This window comes from Dysidea avara, chromosome 10, assembly GCF_963678975.1.
Source record: "Dysidea avara chromosome 10, odDysAvar1.4, whole genome shotgun sequence".
NCBI classification, from domain to species: domain Eukaryota; kingdom Metazoa; phylum Porifera; class Demospongiae; order Dictyoceratida; family Dysideidae; genus Dysidea; species Dysidea avara.
Window position 1 is genome coordinate 1475195 of NC_089281.1, and position 27009 is coordinate 1502203.

The following is a 27009-nucleotide window of genomic DNA, read 5'->3' on the forward strand; positions in this document are numbered from 1 at the left end:
TAATTGATCGTTATGTGGTATACATAGATATTGTTTACTGTGAATCTTACATGGTAATCGGTGATAACCAGGATTGGTGATAACCAGGATTGGTGATAGTGTTTGTAATTAAAACACCAAAATTGATCATCTACTAGAAAACATTAATTTTGACTTGTCCATAATTACCAGATTTGAAGAGGGAAATCCTGCCATTTGTACCAAACATTCAACCACCATTCCTTATATCCTATATGTAACAACTAGTATTAATGTATTCACTGTACACATTATACATGACATGTGGTCATAGTAAAGTTTTAACTATTACACAGTTCAGTAAAGAAGTCTGAAGGATCCAGAGGCTTTGCAAAATTCAATGCTATTTCTTCAATCAACTTCTTCCTTAGAACATGAGGAGGTGAATATCTGCCCAGGAAGGAAATCAAATAAGTAAACAAGACAACCAAGAGTTATCTTAATTACCCTTCTGTCTCCATTCTGTGTCGACTACAAATGTTGAGACAAGTTTGTCTCACTAGTGGAGCAAGGATCCTCTGGCTGACTATCATACCATCACACAATGGGCCCACATAATGGTGTCTACATGAAAAACAACACTTGGTCACACCTTCACTTAACAATGACATCATAAACCAGATGTGGGGGTGGGGGGTAGGTGTCATAACATTACTATAGCAATGAGGATAAGTGAGAAACACCACCTTGTCTAGAATGATGTGGTGATTCTGTTGGGTAATTTAATAGTAAATATTTTTATATGTTTTCTTTGAAGTAATAAAATAACTTAACAACATCAACCTTGGGGACTTTTATGAAGATGTACAAGTTTTCAAAGTCAAATGTCAGAAGCCATCATTAGTAAAATCATTAATGTATACTAGACCATAAATAAAGTAATAACAAATGTTCCTCTAACCTATAAGATGTAATACGGGTACTAATACGATACAGTCCTGATGACAATGGATGAATGAATATAACAGGTAGGGTGAAGTCTGATCCTTTTTTAGTCAGTGTTGAGAAGTAACCAGATGAGACATTTACTGGTGAATGGAGTGAGGCAGTTAGTTCAGCTACAGGGAACTCCAGTCGATCTTCAAACCTCTCCAACCATGCAACAATAACGGCACAGTCTTGTGGCCGGTGGACTCTACGACGTGCTGGAGTCTCCAACTGTTCTGTACCCTTGACTTTTGTTGCTCGTGCTGGAGAGGGATCACCAGAGTCTGGTACACGGACCATGGCTGTGAGATATACAAACAGGACAAACATCAGTGGTACAAATAGCGGTACTGCTAAACACACAGATATGCAAACAAAGCAAACCAGAAAATCTTTTGGTAGTGTACATGTATACCCAATGGAGCAATGGGACTCCTGTGTACTAATCCAGTGCTATGAGTCAGTGTAGTAAAATTCTAGACTACTGAAGTACCCCACAAGAGGCGGCAGCATGTGTCCTGGGTGAAGGTGTGAACATTTGAAGTCTCACCTGAACCTCGCCCATTATACAACCAGAAGGCATTAGCTTTCCTAGTCAACACCACGTCCCCCTAACACAATTGGGGCCAAATAACATGTCCTCATTTATACAACTGATCATGAGTACAGTTTCTTGCTCAAGGAAACGACAACAACAACCAGGTATCACATACACTTAACGAGCACTTACGATTTGTTTTGTTTGTAACAAATGGATGCCATTACAACAAGGTGAATATCACAGGTTTTAACTAGCAGTATAGCTATATAATTGTTCTGTAATTGTATACACATTTGCCTCCTCCATAAACCACTAACTCTGCTCACTTTGCAGAAAATACAGTTCCTTATAAAATTATAAACTACCACATCATCTAACAGGTTTGGTATGAAGCTACAACCAGTGAAATAGTACACTACAAGTTTTCTATAAATGTTATCAGATACACTTCCCCTAATGTGGGTACTATCATGATGATGATACAATCCCTACACCACATAATGATGGCACATGCTTACTATATAGTTGGACTTCTTCAAAACACAAAGTTCTATAGAATATTATTAACCCAAAAGTTCTTGTGTTGTGAAAATGAGGATGCTACCAATGGGCCTAAACTACATATAACCCTGTGTGTGAAACTAGCACTCCATGAGCCTGGCACTATGGGGTTTAGAGACCATCTTAATCTGTGATAGTTACTGGATGTGACTATTCTAAGCTTTGTTTAGTTTTTAACCATATGTATTACCTAGCAACCATTCTTTATACTGATATATAGCCATACATGTATGGAACTATCATTATTTATTTATTAAGTTTTTGCTATTGGACGTTCGTAATTAGGTGTGTATTTGTTTTAATTGTAATATATGGCAGTGTAAGTGTTTCTATAAATAGTGCAACAGAATGCACACACATCATGCTAAATATAGAATGAGACCATAATATTTGCCTTATTAGTAACATGAAAACAAGCAGTGGAGCACAGCTGCAGAAATTATGAATTGTACAAAAATTGTTCACTTAATCATTTTGGTCTATATGACTACAATGATGATACTTACATGAACCAACATTTCCACCAGAATCAGACGAGTCCATGGAACGGACACTGGAATTGGAATTACTCCAGGCAGAACTCCGTACCACGGGAGTGACAAAGGCCACCTCATGAATGGAGTCAGTGTAATAAGTGAACGGAGTATGTGGTATCTGAGCCTGTACTATCAGGGGCTTACTACCCTGAGTATCATCACTTAATGGATGCAGTTTCCCCTTGAAGCCTGGGTGAGTAGCTGGGTCCACCACCCAACCTAGACCTTGTAGTAACTTCTGGAACTCTTTAGGTTGAGCTACCAATTGTTGTTGCTAGAGTGAAAGGGAAGAACACCATATACCACAATATTGTATGTCATTGTTAAGTGACTACCAAAGGATTGTTAAAATGTGTTTTCCAAGGAGAAGTAATTTGTGAGTAGCTCAATTATATAATTACAATATAATATTTACTAGGAAGTCTACATCATGTGACATCACAGATTGTTTTACTGTTCTTAGTAGTACTTATAGAGATTGTATCATTAAGTCTCTTATAAGTTTCCATGAATTGGCAGCTATTTTAAAATTCTCACTGTTGTCTGTTAGTATTCAATAGTTCCATTTCATGACAGTTAGTGAATAGATGAAAATCATCACCAAACAATGGTGAAGCCACTACACTGTATAGGTTACTTACAAGATGGGAAACAAAGGAGTGTAAGTAATAATATTGTCAGTAATAGCGACAATGACCAGTGGTGATTAAGGAGGGGCTTCCCATTTAGGACAATAATTATCATGTAAAACAGTGCAGTCTCTCAGGTAGTAATTGCTTGATATGATAATTTAATGAACAGCACTCTTATGAATTACTGACCTGTGTTGCTAGGATATCATCTACCTTAGTAACCCCATCCTTCACATACAACATGAACACATTGTCAGTGTAACGTGATGGTAGTCGGTCGAGGTTGGCAAGTGATGCTGAGAAGTTTGGTAGCTTGCTATCTAACATCACCAGTGATGGCTGTCCTGTTGGTTGTTGTGCCTACAACACAAGTCATGACAAGTACAAGTAGCTACAAGGATATTTTAAAAGAAGAAATAAAAATAACAAAACAATCAACTTCAGTCTTATATGTAGCTTGTCAATATACTGAAGTAGAGACTCTATGTCAACTAGTATAGTCACAGGTGTAGATGACCTCCCTTGTTACATTGCTTTTTATTTCTATGATCCCTCTATAACTTTTCTTAGTAAATTTCATAGTTATGACTGGTGAACCTGTACATTCTTCAATAGATACACTAATTTCTTGTCTGAATGCACGTCCTGACAATCAATTACTGAAAGTGAAGTGGCCATTGTGCTTCATTTTCAGCTTTGTTCCACCTGTTATAATATGGCACTACAAATGAAGAACAGTACGAGAAGTGCCTCTGCAATCAATCCAGTCACTATGGCAACATGTGAAAGTCAACACAAGGAATTTATCACGTGCTACCCACAAATCAATAATGTACTGTACTAAGGAAAGCTGCTAAAGAGTACGCTATGTCTTAATCCACAGATGACTTTATAAAATTAGTTTATTGTTTACCTTTCTACTAATCCCAAAAACTGAAACAAAACAACTACCCTATACTTAATGACTCAGTTATATTAACAACTGGACCATACACTGCTAATGTCTTCATCATAATAGTACACTTAATTACATGATGCCAAATATGGCAGAAACATTTGTTAGAGAGACATACACAAATAAGTTATCAGATTTACAGACTACAGGAGGAAGATAATAAAATGTCATTTGAATAAGTAGGGGAATACCGACATGTTATCTGTCTGCTCATGTTTTCCTTATTAGTAGTTAAAATATTTAAAACATACAGCAATTCCTTGTATGGCGTCCACCAAACAGTCACCATATAATGCCATAATGTAGACAATGAATGCATTTCATGAAAGAACAGGAATGTGGGCTAGCCTCAAATATAACTGTGACATTGTGGATTATCAACATGACTATAGCTCAGAAATGACCAAATTAGAATTACCACAAGACCTTTACTAAGCCATGTAGCAAACAATTAGCAAGGAAACTTCACCGAAATATACACAACTACAAAATTGATGTTGTATGAAATAAGACATATATGTGTTAATAGGAAGTAGTAGGCCAGTATTCCTATGATATCACTTGATGATAAATTTCCTTATATAATATACTATGATCTAACACATTAGTGGAACCATAGATAATATACCCTCCTGGATTGGAAACTGCACCGCGCACCCATAGACTTTGTACAAGAACCAGTGTCCTTAGGCTGGTTTCGCACCTCAAATTTAATCCTATTACAGCAGAACGGTGGCATTAACGACTATATTTTGTAACGAGAATGACTTAAGGTGTTGTTATGATAATTGCTTTGGTTAGTTAGACCACTTCACGTCACTTTTGGTTGGAAGTCTTACAATGGCGGATTACATGCTTTGGGGGAAGCACATTCTTGGCTAAAGTAAGTGCTGTAGGTAGAAAAAGAAAGTATCACAAGGTTAACTATGCTATAAAGAATTGCCTTGGCTAAATAATACGCCTTCCCATAACTTCTTTGGCAGTTTTTTGAGATGGTGTATTTGGCAAAACGGGAAGCATATTCTCTCTGTGATTCTAAACAGTATCGCCACACAATTTATACTACAAAGTCATCAAATAATGCTCTATGGTATGGTCTGGGTGTGAAGGTGTAGCGTACATGGTTTCGATGTTTTCCTTGAATGTGTCCAAACCATCACATCTTGTGTTCAGTTTCGCTTCTACCGTTCACACAATAAAGAGCCAATTTGCCTCGAAACTCACTGTTGGCTTCCAAAACATCTTGAGAAAGAACTCTTTACTAGTGGTGAGTCTTGTTTCACCCAGAGAAACTTGTCTTGTTATTGAAGGAGCGTGAAACCAGCATGTAACCAGTGGAGCTTACTAGTTTCCAATCCAGGGGGGTATATTATCTATGGTGGAACACTTTACCATTTATAGTGTGTACATGTGATGGGTAGGGATGTAGTAATACAGTGAAACCTTATAAGGCTGGTTTCAGGTCAAACCTTCTTGCCTTAATAAAACGGGTGGTAACATTAGATTGGGAATTTACTTCCTATTTGGAGACTCTAAACTTGATCAAGCACTATGGATTCTATTTTTGATTGTAATAAAGTTAGAAATCAGCATCATATTAAAAGCCAACTTTATAACTGGCCCACTTCTAGCAGACAACACACACACTACATGCACGCACGCACGCACGCACGCACGCACGCACGCACGCACGCACGCACGCACGCACGCACGCACGCACGCACTAACTACATACACACACCAGGCCTGCCAACCTGGAAAGTAAAAAAATCTTGAGATTTCTGTACCTTTATTGTAGTATTGCAGTGTGTAGTAAAAAAAAACTGGTAGATGCTATGCTGAGACAAAAAAAAAAAAAAAAAAAAAAAGGTCTCGACTTTTCTCAAAAACCGTGAGATTCGATCTGCTGCCCTTGAGCAGGGTAGTGAAACCGTGAGACTCACAGTAAACCCGTGAGAGTTGGCAGGCCTGACACACATACACATGGATAGAGAGGTAGAGCCCTAATTTCTATTGTTTATAATTCATGCATTTAAATGCCACAATTGGTACACAAAGCTGCCATGCAGGGATGACTAAATATCTTGTTGAGTGGTCACATTCAATCACAGTTAAGCCTCAGCAAAAATGGACTAAAATTTCTTGTCCCAAATATTACAGAGAAATTCTTATAACTACAAGTAACATTGACAAGAATCATTGTAACACTTCATATAGCAAGTGTCAATTTGGTAGTGGCCATTATGTTATTAACATATAGATCATGAGACCATATAAGTATTATGGTCATAATTATACAAAATTCCTTTTGGAAGAGATAAAAATAGCTCTGCTTTTGCCCAACAAAGATATCAGTATTTATTCATGCTTAAAGAATAATTGAATAATCAGTCGTTTTGTTCACAACTATTGGAATAGTAAAAATTGCTATTTGTTTCAGCACTAATATCATCAAATATTATCCAATTTGTTACATGTAACTTGTCTGGGGCTCTGGTTATGAGCAGAGAGTTCATGCATGGTAAGGCAAGTCATTCACAACTATTATTATGTATCAGTCATACTCACATACAGGTGTGGTGTGGGCAGTGGGTAAATTAAAGAGTGACATAACATGTTACTGTCTATATGGTATTTTTTAACAAGTGGATTATCTTTTATCATGAAAATAGTTAAAATATTAGAATATCTAGACATCTCAATACACTACAGGCAGTGCCATACTGGAAAATAAAAGTGCAAAAGTGATGGAAAGTGAGCGTTTGCAAAATTACATACCTTGAAAAATACCGTGTATATGGTACTAGGCCCAAAATATAACGGCTACATGCCAAGTGTTCCCAATACCATCAGTACAGGGTCATATGGTAAACCACACTCTAATTCAGCTGGATAAAACACCAAACTATTTTTCACAGTCTGAACTCCAGCAGTTATAGATTTGATTTGATCTTTGTCTTTTCTTGTGAATAGCTCAGTAGTTAGAAGGTATATTAGTGAAGGAACAGGTCAGCGCTGAAATATAAGCTTCAATGGTATGTATGTGTGTACATGTCCATAACAGAGGAAGAGGTAGTCATGCTACTACTACCAATAATGTGGAGCATCATTCAGTGGATGGCTTCACTTTACTGGTTCAATGGTGTGTGCGGAAGGTCAGTTATTACAAATTCTGTGACAAGTATTTCAATTCTTGATGTGCAGCAATCTTTATCAGTAAATAAACATGTCTTGCCTACCCTTAACCCAGTAATGAGAGCAAACATCATGTAACAAACAGGTTACACAGGGTTACAACAGGTTACACAGGATTATAACAGGTTACACAGGATTACAACAGGTTACACAGGATTAAAACATCAAGATGATGATAACCCATAAATTCACTGAGATTGACGCTTAACAACAACAAAAAAAAAGCCAGACCAGAACATGTAGTCTGAGGTAAGCTCCAAAGTAGCCACAACTTATAACTTGTTACTAAGCAGACAATGTTAAACATGTTCTAAGAATTAACAAGCGTGATTCCCTTCGTAGAATTCTCTGTGGTTTGTGATAAATGTTTATTATTAAGATGTTCAAAAATCACCTACAGCTTCCTGCTGCAAATTCCAGTAAATGACTACACTGAATTCAACTTCAGTGCAACCATTTGTCTCTAAACACGTTGGGACCATGTTGTAACATCCTTACTTGAGAGGTGGCAGGGACTACATGTGTGTACATCATTATTAATTAAGTTAGCATGGTAGGAACCAAAAAATTAAATATGCACTGAAGCATGATTAGCTAGCCAGAGAGTAATATAGTTTTGGTGATTTTCAGTTAAATTTCCACCATTGTTTGGTTGCAATAACGATGATAATGGGATGGTTAGGGTCATCGATATGATTTTACTAACACTTATCACAATATCCGAAGCTGATTTCTGCCAGTTTGATGTTATCACGAGTATTCTGTTTCCAATTTTGCTGTATACTCAGTGACAGTGTTTGTCCAGAGAAGCCATTCCACCTCATAAAAATCTTGCGAATCTTTTACATGTAACTGCCTCAAAAGTCTTCACATGATATATTATCACTACAGCTGTGTGTCCAGCATACTTGTCTTTATTTGGTCAGGAAATATATTTTCAAGTACCTTATTCAGTGGTTGATATTGTCAATTGTAATACTAGGGATCATGTTGGGGATTAACCTTGTTTACATGTTAAACTATCAATGATATTTTATTTAGCTGGGTATAAAATAATGAGCCAACATGGTTTTTTCTACACTATTACCCACAACTTAATTACCGAGGCTACAGGCCTAAGTGTTTAGAAATTTCCCTGAGCAAAGTGGAGCCAAATCTAGTCTATATTCATCAAGCAAAAATCATGGTAAGCCAACAATGAAATAGCCTTACTGGGAGATTACTTTGTGGACAAGACAGGTGACATTAGCACTAACACACTAATGCACAATGCAGTGCTGACACTACAAAATTGAAAGGTAAATGTGTTAACAACCACAGGTTGTTGCTTTCCCACAGGTTATCAACTCACTAGCTACCCACCACAGATTTGTATTCTAGATTACAATAAAAAAATATATTGCGTAAAATTTTCCAAATGCTAAAAATTAAACCTTAAAATAAAATAGCCTAAAAATTAACACAACTTTACTAAATGCCCCAAAAAAACATTTTGACCAAACTCAAAATCCATACATATTAACATTTCATATCTCAATAAAATAAACTACACAAAAATCCCCTGTTAGTTACCTGTAAGGCTTCAGTGCTGGCCAGTCCCAAGTGAGACAATACCAGTCGAGCAGTTTGGTAGCTTCTGCAAATACTGGAACAAGACAGGAACAATGACATGGCAGATTACAACATTACAGGATATTGGAAAGTTTACTGATATCATCACTTTGACTGGAGCCTTACAACAACAACAACCTGAAATATGCCTCAGGCATAACATATTTATTTATTGTCAGGTACACTGTTTAATTATGACCAATAATAAACAATAAATAAACAAAGTTAGGTTCAAAAAAAAGAAGAAAAAAAGGAAGATGCATAATTTTCCCACAGACCATATAACAAGCTAATCTATTGTGAACACTTTTTATGACAAAGGAACAATCATATTAACACGGACAAATTAACACAGTTAATACTCCATTCACAATATAAACAGCTGTGGCTGTGTAGCTAATACCAAATTTGAAGGACTTGCCATATATAGAAAATGGCCAGTTTTTTTAAATCAATAAAAGTACCTTAAATCCTTGGCATCATATATACAGTCCTGTACGTGACCAGTCATGTGAAATAAAATTAATATTTTGTTTTTAATAGCTCATAATTTTGACCAATTAATGATTCAATACCACAACATATGGTATGGTTCCACACCAGAGAACAACAGATGGTCATTGACTACCCCACACATATAAGGGTTAGGGTTATTGTTGTTAATACTGTTCAGGATTTGATGGTTATGTCTATGATGCTTATACCGGATGGCAGACAAAACATTTAGTCTATACATACCCATGCACTCAGGATTATCTGAGCAATGATCCTAGTAACATGGACTACAACAATAGACAATCCCAACATGTACTGTAAAGCACAAACAATTGTGCAGGTCAAAAGTTGTGAGTACTGGCCATTATCAAACAGTGGTGGCTGCTGACCAGTGTAGGTACTGCAGTGATATCATTGATGAAAGCCTTTGTATGGTTACAGCTTACAAACAATGTCACTAATAATCCACCACTAGCTACAATCTGTACACAGAGAAAACTTACTAAACTAAGAATTGAATAAAACTAAGCAGAACTACAAACACTATACACAACTATATACAACAAATGTCAGTTCCAATTTATACAACAAAACACTCCAGTGTATCAAACTGTCTAGTTCTTGTACTGAACACAATGTCACCAATGTGTACTTCATGACCTCATTAATAACATTCAATACAACCAGTTTGGGTTCAATTGCTCCTAAGGCAGAGTATGTGTCTTGTACATGCAATTTCCTAATTTGGTGACTGGACTTGAGAAAAGTAAAGCAGGCGACTCCTTGTACTGAATGATATCAAAATGTATCCTATACTGTGGCTGGCTTCACACTACAAAAGCAGTGACACACACACACACACACACACACACACACACACACACACACACACACACACACACACACACACACACACACACACACACACACACACACACACACACACACACAAAAAAAACATGGGTCAAATTGTGAGAAAATACTCAAAAAATACCACCTTTTTGCAAATTAGGTCAAATTCATAGTTAGTACCCATTATTGGTTGATCATGGAAGTAACGGAACAATTAGAGATTAATCTAGTGTGAACACAACAATCATTATCATCATCCTAACGTGGAACTAAAAGTTAATTCCACTAACTATAGCAGTAGTTACATTTATGGGTTAGCTTATACTATTACCATATATGTACAACCAAATTGAAGGACTTGTAAAGTGACCAGTTTTTCTATCAAATGAAAGTGCCTAAAATAAAAGTCTGTCCTGTATGTGATCAGATGTGGGAATTAGCCATCACATATAACAGGTTTTATATAATGACTTTAATTGGACAACTCTAGTTGCAACTTATATATACAGAATAACTAACGAATGATTAAAACACTGAAAGACACCATGTAATGATTTATGAAAGTTCTGAAAAGCAGAATTTTATATGTGTATAGGGTAGGACCTGAACCTCTCTATAAAGGACACATTGGGTACAGAATTTTAGACCTAGCTATATTTTTTTCAGAGATAATCTTGAGCCAGACTTGTTGGGACCAAAATCTGTGTCCCTATAAGGGGTATTACTATTGTGTCTATAATTTGAAGAGTTGTTAAGAGAGGTTCCACCGTTTGTCTGATTTTTGCATGCCTGTTATAAGGAAAACTGACATCTTGCAATGGACTTTATCCACAATGACGTCACAAGCACAAGATGGCCACGTTATTTGGGGGACCAATGTACAGACGCCTATGGAGAAATTGTTTTGATCGATCATATTTCAGCCAGGGAAGGAGATATCGAGCTCTAAGCAGCAGGTACAGTATGGTTACAAGACAATGTAATGAATTATTTGTATAACATGCTGGAAAATGGAGACAACGTTCGTTTGTAATATTTTTTGTTACTTTATACTCATATCTAGATTGCTTCATAAGTGAAATATGATCAATCAAACGATTTCTCCAAGGTGCCTGTACATTGGTCCCCCAAATAATGTGGCCATCTTGTGTTCATGATATCATTGTGGATAAAGTCCATAATCTTGTGGGTATAAATCAATTGTATTATCACTAAAAGTAGTGATAATGAGTAAACTAACTATTTTAGTAATGAGTAAACTATTTCACTGCCACATGCAAACCACATTAATTTGGACTTTAATAAACCCACTATAAAGGCTATAATATTCTATTAAATCACATTTAGGGTATACACCTCTGTACTATATTCTTGTCCCTTTGAGACATACTCAAGGCTCCGACAGTCACATCACATAATCCTTAACTAACTACAGATATCCTAAACATCATATGATAACACAGTTCACTAGACATGTCGTACATAAATTACATTACAAGTCATGATCTTATATTACACTAGGTAAACTGTCACATCACAACATTAAGGTACTTGTCCTGATGGCTACACTGTGTATGGGAGAGTACGACACATAGAAGATGGTTATAATGTATTCATTTGTATAGAAGCCTTGCAATAACATTAATCCTTATAATCATTGACAATATTTAAACAATTCGCCAATTATTAGAATACCTGCATTTATGTAACTTATATATTATTCTAAAAATTTTCCTATATAGCCATAGTACTCCTCAGTATCAGGTGACCAACAAGATTCATATGTTATTTGAGAGCAGCTGATGATTTGTGATATAATAGTAAGATCATTATAGGGTAATACGAGATCATCACTCCTTCAGACTGGACATATTTAGTACTAAAAGAATAGTTGATAATGATTAACTGAAGGAACCATAATAGTTCTTTGTGATTTTTAGCAATTAATTCTTGATACCTTATATGTATGTGTGCACATAACAAGAACCTGTTGTGAACCATGATATTCCTTAAAAGATGACAAAAATGTTGATACTTAATTTGTGTCTACTTCGACATTCTTTTTCTGAGAAATTGTTATTGTATGAAAAATTAGTAAAATCAGTTGTAGTTAAGGACGTGCCAAATTTTAGACTTACAACAATACACATCAGGTCTACACTAGTGATTGACTAAAGCTAGGAGAATACATCATTTGGTTATGATAAAACATCAAATACATTTCCTATAACAAGGAGAAATCACACACCACAAATGACTAAATGATTAGCAAGATATGTAGCACATCATTGTGTCAAGTGATTCAGCAATGTGAGGTGGTAAATTACACCAAACACTAGTACTGTTATACTTTCACTGTTTATGGTAACAATGTACAAATTATAATACAAACAATAACTCAATTTAGGAAGCCATAACACATCTAAAACACTATATTTTATGACAGGTGACACAAAACTGTTGTATTAGCCATCATAACATCTTTAAACACAATACATCACCTACAATATTTATAAAGAGAATACTTACAATAGGACAATCAATTCTATACAACATTATTATCAACTATTCTATAATCTGATAAGGATATGAAGCAATTAGAACACTTCACAATCTCTGTGATGTACTGGCATGTGTGTCCACACAACCAAATATGGTGTCTAGTGCTGATACTGACACTTCCTTCATTGTATAACAAGTATGGAACATGGAGCAGCTAACAGCCTTTCAACACTATCTCTCAAACCCTATCTCTCAAACTAGTGCAAATGTGATTTTTGTAAATGTGTACCAGATCAAAACAAACTGCCTTAAAATGGACCTGCTAGGGGTATTGATATGGTTGGATTTGATTCACCTTCCAAGTGTGACCTTGCAGTTTGAGTTGTTTTTAATAAACAGAATTAAGATACACAAAACTACAAATTGTTGAATTGAAGCATCAACATAGAATAACAGACAACGGCTTAAAAAACTAGCATATGGACAAAGAGTTAACCAACTCCTTGAAAATGAGAGGTTGCTGCCAAGTTTTGTAGAACTAAACACAACTCAACAATCAATCAAAATTACACTGAATCAATTTCTCTTAAAACAAACTGTAGTATGAACACTATGATGTTTTATTAGTATACAGTGGAACCTCTCTATTGTGGACATTTTGGGACTTTTTGCTGTAATATAGAGGTTTACCTCTTTCAGAGGTAAAAAATGTTTGACCAGACCTGTTGGGACCAAAATTTTTGTCCTTATTATGGAGGTTTTTTCTATTGTGTCCTTAATTCAGGGAGTTTGTTAAGAGAGGCTCCACTGTATCTATTAACCTGTATTGAAAAGTTTGTGAGAACTGAGGACTCTACTCATCAGTATATGACACGGACCTGCCAATTCACATTATTATGTAGGATACTTTAATATGGTGAATATTTTTCTTGATATTTGATGACTCGACTCCTCTGGGTTGGTTTACAAATGTAGGTGGGCACTTATTAAGTAATTGTACACAACATGTCTCATGGCAGAAGAGGTATGACGCACTCATGTGAACTCATAGAATTTGCATACAGCTATTAAAAAAAAAAGCTTTAGGACGGTTTCATTGAAAACTAGGTGCTAATCAAAAGCTTTTCTTATATGCGTGAACCCCAGTAGTTTGATATTAGCATACACGGCAATCGGAGACGTCATCGCGTGATGAATAGTTTATCAGACAAAACAGAGGGCAAATGGCAACAATTAAAGAGGATAGCACTGGAAATTGTATTCAAGGTATCCATAGTCCTGTAAAGCCAAATTAAGCATCTATTTAAAACTCATATTATGCAATTAACACAAATTCCTTTTGATAGTGCGTAATGTGTGTCGTAGCTCCTGTGGTCTTGTGGTATGTAAAGAAAAGGATCATTCTAAACCCGACCATTACCATTTTGCTTATAGTTCAGTACCACTTTAGTATATAGTCAAGCAGTTGAAACTATTGAAAACCTTTTGTTGTGTTAAATCCTCCACACAATCATATTACCTAACAGTTCACAATAGAGAGATCTTACCAGTAGGTTGTTATCATGATGTGTTGGTTTCACAAAGGATGTTGTACACTAATAATTACTATAATACAGGATGGCAGTTGTACTCTACACTTATGGGAGTGTAGTCCATATCACATTACACATTCCGGTATGATCAAATACTAGTAAGTTATTTTTATAATATGATATCCTGTTTTAGAGACAACACATACTTATAATAGCTTACGTGGCACAAATATCACAATTACGACAGTTTGCTCACAATGTATTATACTATCAACATGCATAGTCCCACTGGTGTTGTGGTCCTCATAGTCCCACTGGTGTTGTGGTCCTCATAGTCCCAATGGTGTTGTGGTCCTCATAGTCCCACTGGTGTTGTGGTCCTCATAGTCCCACTGGTGTTGTGGTCCTCATAGTCCCAATGGTGTTGTGGTCCTCATAGTCCCACTGGTGTTGTGGTCCTCATAGTCCCACTGGTGTTGTGGTCCTCATAGTCCCACTGGTGTTGTGGTCCTCATAGTCCCACTGGTGTTGTGGTCCTCATAGTCCCACTGGTGTTGTGGTCCTCATAATCTATACTGTACTAGAACAGCTTACACAAGTATCTTTTCACTTTGTACTGATAAAGTTGTATGTGGCTTGTTAAAATAATGTCATCAGTAGCTGCTACCATGGTAACCATTTTGTCTTGAACCATTAGATAAGTAGGCCATTGAGTAGCTAGAGATATTGCTTTCTTCTACTTAATATTTTTGTGAGTCTCAATAGTGGCAATACAAAACAAACTTCAAATGTTTTAAACAGAGGTTAACCCATTAATGGCCACTGCTACCATGTGGAAGCATGGCATCATAACTCACCCATAGAATAAACTTTTGCCATGTTACAACTTGTAAAACATGTTTCATAGCAAGATACGCTAGTACTGAAGCAGACACACCCATAGAGGTTCTGTTTTTGGGATAATCAGATCCTTCCCAGACTAGTGCACGTTTGTTATGTAATAGTGTAAAGTGTAACTTTCATAATAGATGAGCTTTGAGTTGAAAAGTTTGATTGTTATAAATTGATGGAGACAAGAACAGTCGACAGTTGGCTGCTCTTACCAGACATGGTATGGTGGACACGTATGCATATATGCATGTACAACAGCAGAAACGGGACAAATCACAAAGAAACCAGCTGTGGAATGGATCACACTGTAAGTAAACTGTATAGAATGGTTTCTACCAAAGTTTAGACTTTGTTGCTTGATAATTTTGTTGTGATTACTGTTATGTAAATAAAAACAACATAGTCTACCTCCTTAGTTTATAGAGAGTACTTAGATATATGGTTACTAAGTAGCTCAGTGTACTGGATGACCAGTATGATGCAATTCGGCAATTCGGCCAGAAGTTCCTGAGAATTTGGCCATCAATGGGCTAATATAAGCTTCAAGTTATGTACTTTGTTTTGAAAAACTCCTAGAAAAATTGATAAGTAACTGTTTTAAAATGTGCTTAACTTAATGTTTACATTCCCTAACGTTGCTAACAACATTCCAATGTGTTAACGTATGGAGAAAAGAGCTTTTAAAAATAGTTTAACATGTCTTTGACAACAAATAAAATGGTCAGGATTCTGAGAATGTGAACAAAATACTCTAATTGAACACACACACACACTACACACACACTACACACACACTACACACACACACACACACACACACACACACACACACACACACACACACACACACACACACACACACACACACACACACACACACACACACACACACACACACACACACACACACACACACAGGAGGCTGACAGGCCACTGCTGGATTAGGGAACTTCAGTTGGCTCATGATGGTTGCTTGATTCTCATGTATCTCTTGTTCTAACTCCACCTGTTTAGAAATCTGATATAACAACTGCTCATATTAATACACAATTAAATTACATATAGGAGCTTTAATGAAAGCCACAATAATAGAATCATAAAAATGAGGAGGTCTGAAAAAATCAAGCCTGTGTAGCCTTATGCATTGTTGAGTTATGCTTGGCTAAAGGAATCAGTTAGTTAGCCTTAACTAATACCACCAAGGTATTTAGAAGGAAAACCGAGGAAGGTTTTTGAATGGCAAGTATGTCCAAAATTCCATGTACTATGATGAGGTCATGAAGTACATTTTAGCAGGACCTAATTGACATGCCACACAATTGGTAATACAATAATTAAATATTTGTATGAACATATTAACACATAACAAAGAATAATTAGCTAGTCGTTGGTATGTATTTTGTAATAACTAAATTCAGTATTAACTGGACAGCTGGTTTTTAAAAGTAGCAAAACATCAACTTGTTAGTTAATCATTTGTATACCATTCGTGTACAACTTGTATTAGCAAGTTTCAGTTGAAATTGCTTCCTAATTCAATCTCAGAGGAGTGGGAACACTTATACGCCACCAAGACCTCCTCATAACCTTAGCAAAAGCTATGGGATACCAAAGGGTAAAGGAAAGAAGTGCAACTGAACATCAGATTTAAGCTTATAAAAATAGTGTGCACGTAAAGTCTGTATTTCTAAATCCCACTGACTAATTATAATTACCATTTAAATGCTACAGGGTAGCTCCCTATTTTGCTATGTACCACTGAAATAATCGCACTTTGCCTTAAGTCATTGTGCAAGTTTGAAATCTACATGTAGCTTGTTGAGAATATGTTTAGGAGGTTGATATCATCTAGGTCATAGTAAATCCCATATAACATGAATACAGACCTTTTCCACGTAACATGTAAGTTACACGAAAAATTATAACATTTTTTTCAGTAGACAATTCTAGTATTGTTTAGACCACAATGCCAACCACTTGTGTGGTTTATGGGTATAATAACCGGCATTTGAAGGGTTGTGGTATTAGTTTCTATGATTTTCCACCCGACGTAGAGCGACGAAGACAATGGATAGCTTTTGTGGACTGGCGAAACCCAGATGGAACTTCATGGCAACCAGGGGATGATGACCGCCTTTGTTCGGATCACTTTATATCCAAGAAAAAGTCTGATACTCTGACAAATCCAGACTAAATACCAACTATTAACACCAAAGCAAAGCGACTGACAGCTCCAGAGGGTTCTGTGGCACGATATGAAAGAGCTCAATGACGCAGTCAAGTTAGTAAGCAAGTTCATAGGGCTGTAGAACTGTAGGTGGAAACAAATTTAGCACAAAGGCAGGCACTATACGAAGCTTTTAAGCATGACCACAGGTGTACTGCAAGAATAAATCTCTACCACCCCAAGTGCAGCCTGGCCTAGATGATGACATGGATGAAAATGACAACTTGGCAATCAACAGCAACAGCAGTGCCAACTTGCAGTTCATTGTTTGCATAATATTTTGGACTAACCTTTGATCCCCTTTTTGTCAAACACATGTGCATATTTCCTGTACTATGATTTCATCACCTTTTCCCTACTCCTGATAGCACAATTTTATGTGTTGTTATTTTGGCCATAACAGACCTGCTAAGCCCAATGGGAATACTAAGTCTGTGGAGAGCTACTACACCTATACATTTTAAACTGACAATGAGAAACCACCTCAGAGTAAAGTTTAAGTTTATTATAGCTTGTTTAAATCTAGCATGATGGTTGTTTTTACAATGTGATGGTTTCGCTCACATGTGGTGTGCACAGACAAACATACTATAGGTATGTACATGGGAACACACACACTACACAGACACAGACTACACGCACACACACAGACACACACTACACGTGTGCATGCACGCACGCACGCACACACAGACACACCTACACAGACACACAGACACAGACACCCACACTTTTATGGAAACTATATCAGGAAACCAGGCTCATGTCTGGGCTCTGGGTACATACATGGCTTCAAAATTTAAGATACTGAAGGCAACATATACAAGTGTAGAGTTGGAGAATGCTAAGGGCATTTGGACCTTTCCATTTCTTAAGGTGATGGTCAAATGGTCACCCATGACGACAATAAGTCTTGCTTATGGCATGCCTGCATAGCTAATATATGCATGTATGCTTGAGATATTACTAATAAGTTATAATAATGAGAGTACTTGCTATCCACTTGATTATCACAATAAAAATACAAATAGCTTGTGACTGTTCTACTAGAGTGTTTACAAACATTAAGCAGTGGTTCACCCAAAAAATAAAGTCATGGGCTCTGCTGGGCACAAAGAATTGTATGTGGAAAAGTTATCCATTGGCTATGAAGGACAGAGATACACTTTAATAAACAGCCAATTCTGACTGCTCTATTAGAGTATATCATGATGTAATTTTCACAAGCAACAATTCATGTTACAATAAGATGTTTCTATGGTTATTGTCAATATCAGCCACAGGTAGGAGTGCTGTGTAGTAGCTACAACACTCACATACAGCAGGACCATCACAATTAAGCAAACTCTGAATGCCAGAAGTGATTGTTCTATTAGAGTATTTTAACTAACACTGGTGTATGTTCTATTAGAGTAGTTGAATAGAGTAAATGAACACGGGCTTCACTTACAGAACAATTTAGTGATATATATAACTGTTTGGATAATGGAACAGGTCCCAGCAAACATGTAGGTGTGTAGTACTAACTTGGAGGTAAGTATATAGCCACTGTTTGAGTCTAACAAACGTTTTCCTTCATAATATAGAATGGGATAAACTCTCAAATTAAGGACACACCTCTCAATAATATTTTTGTCTTAACACGTTTGACTCCAAACAGTTCTTCCTCTGAAAGAGAAAATCAATAATAATGGACCTAAATTTCTTGGACACAAAATGTACTGAGGTGTCCATTGTGTGGTACAGAGTGAGTGTACAGTGTTAACCTGCAGTTGTACAAATTCCTTGTGTTGTTCTAGTGACTTCTCATCCAGTATGTCATCCAAACTAGGAATGGAGTAGTCCCTACGAGATGAACCATTAGTGACTGCCATTAAGACAATGACACAACAACATACACAATACACATGCTAATACATGATACAAAGCTGTTGTTCTAGCTGTGTTCCACTGTGTACTACTCATGTGTTTGAGTCAATGTAGTATCCAGCAGGAAGCTGTACTATGTCTCACAAGTGAAACGTGGCTAAAGTCCCACTTAGCCATCCTGAAAGTTCAGTATTTCCATCCTCAGTTAACACCAGATACCCATTGATCCCATTACCATGTAGCAAGATGTGAATAAGTTTCTTGCTCAAGAAAACAACAACTGGGCATCACAGACGATCAAACCTGGAACCTTAACAAATAGCTGGCCGGTGTAACCACTTGGTTATACTACCTCACACTACACACACAACACTTACACCATGACAGTTGGTTCATCTTCCATCCCTTCAGGCCACATCTTATGATCCACAGAAGACTTCATTGTGACGTCTGGTTGTGGGAGGGGTCTGTCGACACTGGCTAAGTTTTGAGAATTAGGTTGCATTAAATAGAACAACATTATCATCATTACCACGAATCATTCAACAATAATTATAAATTGTGATGGTAACTAAATTTAGTGAATTGGTGAATGTTAAATTTGGCGAATTTGGCCAATATTATATTTTTGTGCCGTGTGTCCAATGTCCAAGCTTTTGAAGTTGGTTTTGACAAGCCATTTTGTGGATACTTTCAAACTTGAACACACCTTATTGTGGCTCCAAACATGCTAGTTGGTATGGCTCATGACAGAAGTTGCCTGCTGTAAGACTAGACTCGATTAGTGGGCATGGCTCCACCTAAACTGCCAGACAGCGGATTTGTGCACACTCATTTATAAATAAATGGGTGAGGCTCCACGTTTGTCTACAGACAGAAACACATAATCCTGATAAGTGGGCGTGTACAATGAAAGAAACTGGGCTGCAGCAGGACTAGGCTAACACAAACTAATTGATCCATTACACATGTGATCCAAATATTCTATAAAGCAGGCAGATGACCTGACCTAGTTTCAACTGTGAAAGTGACCAGGTGTAGCCTGCTTACTGATGCATGCAGTGACTGATCATGGCTAGATCACAAGGTAGACATTTCCACACAAGAAGGATTGCACAGCAAACATGCTTGTCTTTCTGTCAGCTTACAACATGTACAACCTTGCGTGCAATTGCCAATTTATCAGTAAATGAAATTACACGACTATGAGAACATTTCACTAAAATTAAAATTACACCAACTTTTTTTTGTTAGCAAATTACTGTTTTAGAGCTGAGCGATAGTACAACTATCATAATCATGATTTGACAGTAACTACTACATCACGATATTACTAGCAGTCATCCAATTATTGCTAGTATTTGGATATCCAATTATGTATTGATAGTATCACATTAGACTATGATATGGCTCATTTACAGGTTTACTAAATCACTTAGTCACCTGACATGTTCACTTAGTCACCTACACATGTTCACTTAGCAACCCGCCCTCGAGCAACTTTGTACATGATGATAAACAATTATAACACGAAAGGCACACTGCAGTACTTTATAATACTGTAATACTCTTCTTCTCCGTGTTCTGCAAATATTTCTGGCCAACTATCCTTTCTATTGCATGCAGCATCTGATACTCTGCCCACTAATGTTAATTTACAGCGGTGGTCAATTCAATGTGAAGCTAAGTGCTCTCTTTGTGACTCAAATCGTCCTACAACAGCTCATGTTTTAAGCAATTGTCCTACTGCTTTAAACCAACAAAGATATACTTTCTGGCATAATCAAGTCCTTTCCATTTTGGCCTCGTCACTTATTGATATCTTTGCTGATACTCCATTTGTCAAAGTGTTTGCAGATTTACCAAATTTTTATGCTAATGATGCCCCCCAGGCGACAATCCCATCTGATCTTCTAATTACTTCCTACCGCCCTGACATTGTGATATACAACACCAAATGCCCATCTATCACCCTCCTAGAATTAACCTGCCCTCTGGACTCCAGTCAGTATATTCAGGCTGCCCGTGATAGGAAGCAGAATAAAGTGGAGTATCTCCAATTGTTAGCTGAATTTGATTGTCTAAACATCTCTAACTATTATGATGCAATTGAGATATCTGTCCTAGGCCATTACCAACCATCCACAGTCACGAATCTGCTGAATTTATTAACTTTTGTCCATCCTGTAGTGAAACCATCAAGGTCAGCCATCAAGAAACTTCTAGATACTGCTGCTTCTGCCAGTATGTTGGCATCCAGGAGAATATTATTCTTGGCGAAGGACTGTAGGGAGTGGAACCCTAATTAAGTAACATCCATATAATTGTATTTTTTTTTGTATTTTCCCTTGCCATGTCCACATTAGTTCCATTTGAGGCCCTTTTTGTGGTCGCATGTTGACCGAGGGCCCACGTGCGTATTTATTTGTGCATATTTTCATAATTTGTGATGGTTTCTCTATCCAAATACATACCACATGTTTGCTTTTCTAACATTCCATTGGCAAAAATTGCCATTGTGTTATCTCTGTATTACAGTTATCTTTGTTTTTCATGCTGTACTGGTCTTTTACAATTCTTCTATTTCAACACTATCACGTTTGCTTCTGTTATCCATGTGTTTTTGAATATTCACAATCTCCTGATTAGTTTGGCCAATATTTGTTGTTACACATAATACCACATATGAAACCTCATAATGTTATCAATGGACACCTCCATATAAGGACAAAGACTTTGGTACAACAAGTTTGTCTCCATACTTTTTAAACGGGAGTACATAAACAGTGGAATGGACTACTGGAATGGTGGAATACTGGAATGGTGGAATGGAATTTTTTAAAGTTCAATATCATTTTTTACATCCAAATAAGTACAACTCCTCCCCTTATGTATGCAAATAAATAGGATTCCCCTTGAAGTCAACATACTTTTCCTCACCACAACACTTGTATGACTTATAACTCAATACTTTATTACTTGTGTGAAACTAACTGTGGTTCAGTTCAGTGTGCAGTGTGGTACTGCCACAATGAACTTTGGCTTAAATTTTGTTTTCTGACATAATTGTGGAAAAGGCTCATTGTAAATGCTTACAAGATAGTCGCATTTCACTTTTCCCAAAGATTTTCGCTTAGGTTCCTAGGGTAGTGGTAAACACCTTGTACAGGCTCTGCCTTCTGTGTTAGCCCTCCAGTGCCTAACTGATAAAGTTGCTAATAAATGAATACTTCATTGTACAGTGAATGTACTTTTACAATGCATTCATGTAATCACTAACTTTTTATCATTTGGGAACAAGGGTAAAGTCAGGAGTCTTCTTGGTATTCTCAATAAACTGCTATTGCGCATGTTCATAACTGACTTTACACTACAATATATTGGTAAACTTTGTCTATGGTGAGATGAATTATGCTAAATAAGCTGACTTCAAGGGAAATCCTATTTATTTGTATACATAAGGGGAGGAGTTGTACTTATTTGGATGTAAAAAATGATATTGAACTTTAAAAAATTCCATTCCACCATAGTCCAGTATTCCACCATTCCAGTATTCCATTCCACTGTTTATACACTCCCATTTTTAAACTCAGAAAGAGGAAACCTCAGCAATACTGAGTCAATACAATCTCAGTCCACCATTAACAGGTTCTACTTGTGATATAGACTGACCCTCAACAGAGAAAGAGTGTATTAGGGATACCAAAAATTGAGGGAGACATAAAGTAGGAACGATGGGTCTGCTAGAGGGAGGTCTGAGTAATGCACCCCCCGACAGTTTTACCCAGTACTAAAAAAGCTCCTGTTCCCATGAGCACATGGCAAAAAAACAGCCACAACAATCATGGTTTCATGTTAAAAACATGTTCACTACATACTTACATGTCCTACTTTGCCCTAAAGCAAAACGTATGGGAAACTGTACTTTAAAGGTCATTGTTCTCACGCTGTATCAAAGAGCTTTTCAATAAACAGTTACAACATTATAGGGCTTCACAGCACTATTAAATATTTGACAGGTGGCTCATGTTAGCAAGGTAAGATATAGCTACTACATGGACTATGCTTATTGTCAGGATGTAATGGAAGCAAAATGCCACCCACCACCATCATAGGCTATTAGCTGCAATGATATATGGGCCACAATGGGTTGGGACCAAACCATATAAGAGGAGGTTTACAGTAGGATTAAAGGTTTGGGAATTATCCACACAAAAAGGTTTCAACATATTCACACTTCATTATTGTAGGGATTAAACATCATATCTGTTTACATATAGCATTAGAATAATTCTCAAGTGATTTCAAAATGTTAAACAACAATTCTATACACATAAAATCCCCTTCCTTTACACACCAGTCAAAATAACAGCCAGCACCTAGACTAGTGTTATTGAACTATTTCCTTATACACAAGACTGGGTAAATGGATTGTAAATGGATTACTTTTGGTGGAGATGTTAAGGGAAAATTATATGGCCAGGGGGTACGATAAGCCCATGTGAACTGAAAATGGAATTACATAAGGCCCTTAGCACTACTAAAGAAATGGATTCTTCTATCTCTCTTTAGGAATATATTATATGTCCACCATAGCTGATTTCTTTATAACACTTTTGTTTTTCTTCATGAAAATCACACCATAGTAAAGTACAAACACAGCAGATATCAAATATCTATTAAACCTTATCTATCCTCTTTACTGATATTTAATTTGTACAGTAACCATTGGATCATGTGAAATACTTTAAAGCATTGCCAAAGTGCATGGTTTATCGGTTCACTTGGGCTTGTCCTAATGTATGACAACTAGCTTAACATGTAGACTATATACACCATGTATATACTCAGTAGTGTTCCACTGATACATACCTATCTGATACCTAGCAATAAATTTCACCAATACAGATACTGATAATTGCCATACAATTTACACACGTGTCAAGTTAGCTTGTGTGACTGCTCTATTAGGATATTTATTGTGCAGTGACTGATTAAAGTATTTTGATGTTTTCATGCAAACAAGGTTAGTATAGCAGTTACTCTGTGATGATGTGATGATGACGATTGAGGTGAGTGGCTATTAATCAGTATCAGAACACCTAAAAGACCTACCAGTATATCGATCGATATCAAAATGCCTAATATCAGCTCTGATTTGATACTGATCTGATTATCGGTGGAACACTACTCCTCAGTATGGTGATGTACGACTATCATCAAGTCCAAAACACGGCTAAGGTATACATCATGACCTCATTATAGTGACCATCAAATAGATCCCAAACATAGCTAATATGTACTTCATGACTTCATTAATAAGACCACCTTATAATCGCTTGGAGTCTAGTGGCCTTGTTTGATTGCTGGTCTTTCCAGCTGTCCAGCACTTTAACACCTATGGTACCTCTTTACAGTGACAGCACTGTAATAGTGAACCAGGCAAGAGTACTAGTTCCATACATACAAAGTTATCTTAGTGGGCTTGCCTAATGCATAACAGTTTTGGTGCGACTGAATATTACAAAACTTCTTTGAAATATATATCATATGCAGTTATTTGGATTCTCAAGCTTTAGCCAGATAGTTTTTTCCTACCATTGGCTCCTATATTCTGGAGAAGAAAGGAAGGAAGACTGTGAGATAACAAGGCTATTTACACTGTTGCTTCTGACCAAATTATAGGGAAGATTAAGCCACTCCAATATCCTCTGAGTTTACACTTGAAGATTGTTCTAGAGGCTAGACATGCAGTAATTCTGATACCCAATATCATCATGTGGATGTAGCTATTATCTAACAGCAGTGATGGACCTTCAGCAACATCAACTTATCAGGGTTTACCCCATCTATGGTAACCTTTATCAACCAATTTACTTTATACTCATCAGATAAATCAACCTGATATCTCCTGTTCAACAGAGCACTCCAACATAATAACTAATTAGTCCTGTAACTACTATATAGCTGACTGTGTAACTGTGTAGCCAAAATTTTTAAGGGATGAAACATTTGCAAAACTGTTTACCTAGAAAACATAATTATTATGTATTGTACATTTCATGATTATGTTTCGAGAAGTGGTGTTGCCACGATATATCGATACATCAATAGTATCGATATAACAAGGTGGTGATATGATAATTTATAGTCAATCAGTTATATTGATGTTGTGCAGTAGTAGTGCCGCTTAGTATAATGATGTGGAAGAGGCCAGTTGGCATTTAATAAGTTATGTGTTCATGTAGTGTGGTGTGTATATAACTGTCTTGCAAATGATACATGCAGTTAGTTCTATATCGTGACATACACTTTGGTGATAGGTGATATATGATATAGAGTTTTTCTATATTGTGGTAGCACTATCAAGAAGCTGTCAATGGTTGCAAAAGTTTTGTCCCACAAAAATTTATGGTAATTTAACTGAGTCACGTATAATTTAATTTGTATGGATTTAATCCTTCAAAAGTTGAATTGTGATTTTACAGATCTTAAAACTATGAGGAGGGGGGTTTGAAGGTCTCAGAAAAGCTTTAATATTTTGGCACATGTTGACGGAAGAGTATAGTGCACTGAAGGCCACATCCTGGCTTACTACCGTGTTGGCTTACCATAAGTATTGTACAGTTCTTGTTTCATAGGTCTACAAATCTCAAATTTTGTATAGCCTTGCTCTGAAATATTAGAGACTTAAAATCTCGTGATGTGATGATTTTTCCAGATATTAAACATCACATGATCCAAAAAAATTCCAGAAACTAAGATTTCATTTGTTCTGATATCTATACCAAAACATTGAATTAAGATTTAAAATCTCATACAGCAAGTAGTAGACCCCTCACATGCAGTATATCAAGTTAAGCCTCAGCTTCCCCAGTAGTGCTGGGCATATACAGTATACCCATAACAGTTGATAGCATACAAGTTACAATACTTAGTCTTAAGGTTGAAACTGTATGATAATACCTTTGTCATCTTTATCCATTACAAGTGTAATTACATTGACTCTTTGAACTACTGCCCACTGCATTGCATTGACCATTGTAAACATATCTGTGTATTTACTTAGCACCTTTCAAAATGGTAGAAAGTATAATATATGCTAGTACATGATACCAGAATATCTAATGGTATAGCTACACTCTCAATGAGGATGCAGTGCAAGGCTTGCCAAAATTAGACCACACCATTTTACAAGCTTACATAGGTCACGTCAGTTCTATATGACAATAACTCCTAGCTATCATATCATGACATAAATATATATCACGATACAAAAGAATATATTCATTATATTGCCCAGCACTAGTCTCTAACCAGTTTAGAGAACCTCTCACCATAGTAATCTTCTCTATATGAGGCCACCAATCTTACAAAGCGAGAAGGGAAATGTTTCCTTCCACTCCTCGTCCCTTTTTCTTTCCCATAAGGTTATAGCTTGTACAGTAATTGATCGTTATGTGGTATACATAGATATTGTTTACTGTGAATCTTACATGGTAATCGGTGATAACCAGGATTGGTGATAACCAGGATTGGTGATAGTGTTTGTAATTAAAACACCAAAATTGATCATCTACTAGAAAACATTAATTTTGACTTGTCCATAATTACCAGATTTGAAGAGGGAAATCCTGCCATTTCTACCAAACATTCAACCACCAT

At 36.6% G+C, this 27009-nt stretch overlaps 1 protein-coding gene across 2 annotated transcripts; it reads right to left on the reverse strand.

Moving 5' to 3' along the window:
- Nucleotides 1-209: 209 nt before the first annotated feature.
- On the reverse strand, nucleotides 210-19835 carry LOC136269038 (ral GTPase-activating protein subunit beta-like). Of its 2 annotated transcripts, XM_066064500.1 has the most exons (9): nucleotides 19722-19835; nucleotides 19242-19320; nucleotides 16163-16254; nucleotides 8938-9010; nucleotides 3405-3575; nucleotides 2554-2857; nucleotides 920-1247; nucleotides 466-582; nucleotides 210-408 (listed from the first exon to the last, which is right to left on the reverse strand). In XM_066064500.1, the coding sequence occupies exons 1-9, from the start codon at nucleotides 19784-19786 to the stop codon at nucleotides 300-302; spliced, it is 1338 nt and encodes a 445-aa protein (XP_065920572.1). In that variant the 5' UTR covers nucleotides 19787-19835; the 3' UTR covers nucleotides 210-299. The 2 variants fall into 2 exon arrangements, with proteins under 2 accessions (XP_065920572.1, XP_065920573.1); XM_066064501.1 differs by lacking the exons at nucleotides 16163-16254; nucleotides 19242-19320; nucleotides 19722-19835 and adding an exon at nucleotides 9441-9502.
- Nucleotides 19836-27009: the final 7174 nt, after the last annotated feature.

Excerpts from the sequence above, each read along its gene's own strand:
- LOC136269038 (XM_066064500.1), bottom strand. The coding sequence starts at position 19,786 with ATGAAGTCTTCTGTGGATCATAAGATGTGGCCTGAAGGGATGGAAGAT. Across the intron at positions 9,011-16,162 it reads GTGGCCTGTCAGCCTCCTGT|TATTTGCAGAAGCTACCAAA; the intron begins GTGTGTGTGTGT and ends GTCTTGTTCCAG. Across the intron at positions 2,858-3,404 it reads ATGATATCCTAGCAACACAG|CAACAACAATTGGTAGCTCA; the intron begins GTCAGTAATTCA and ends CTTTCACTCTAG.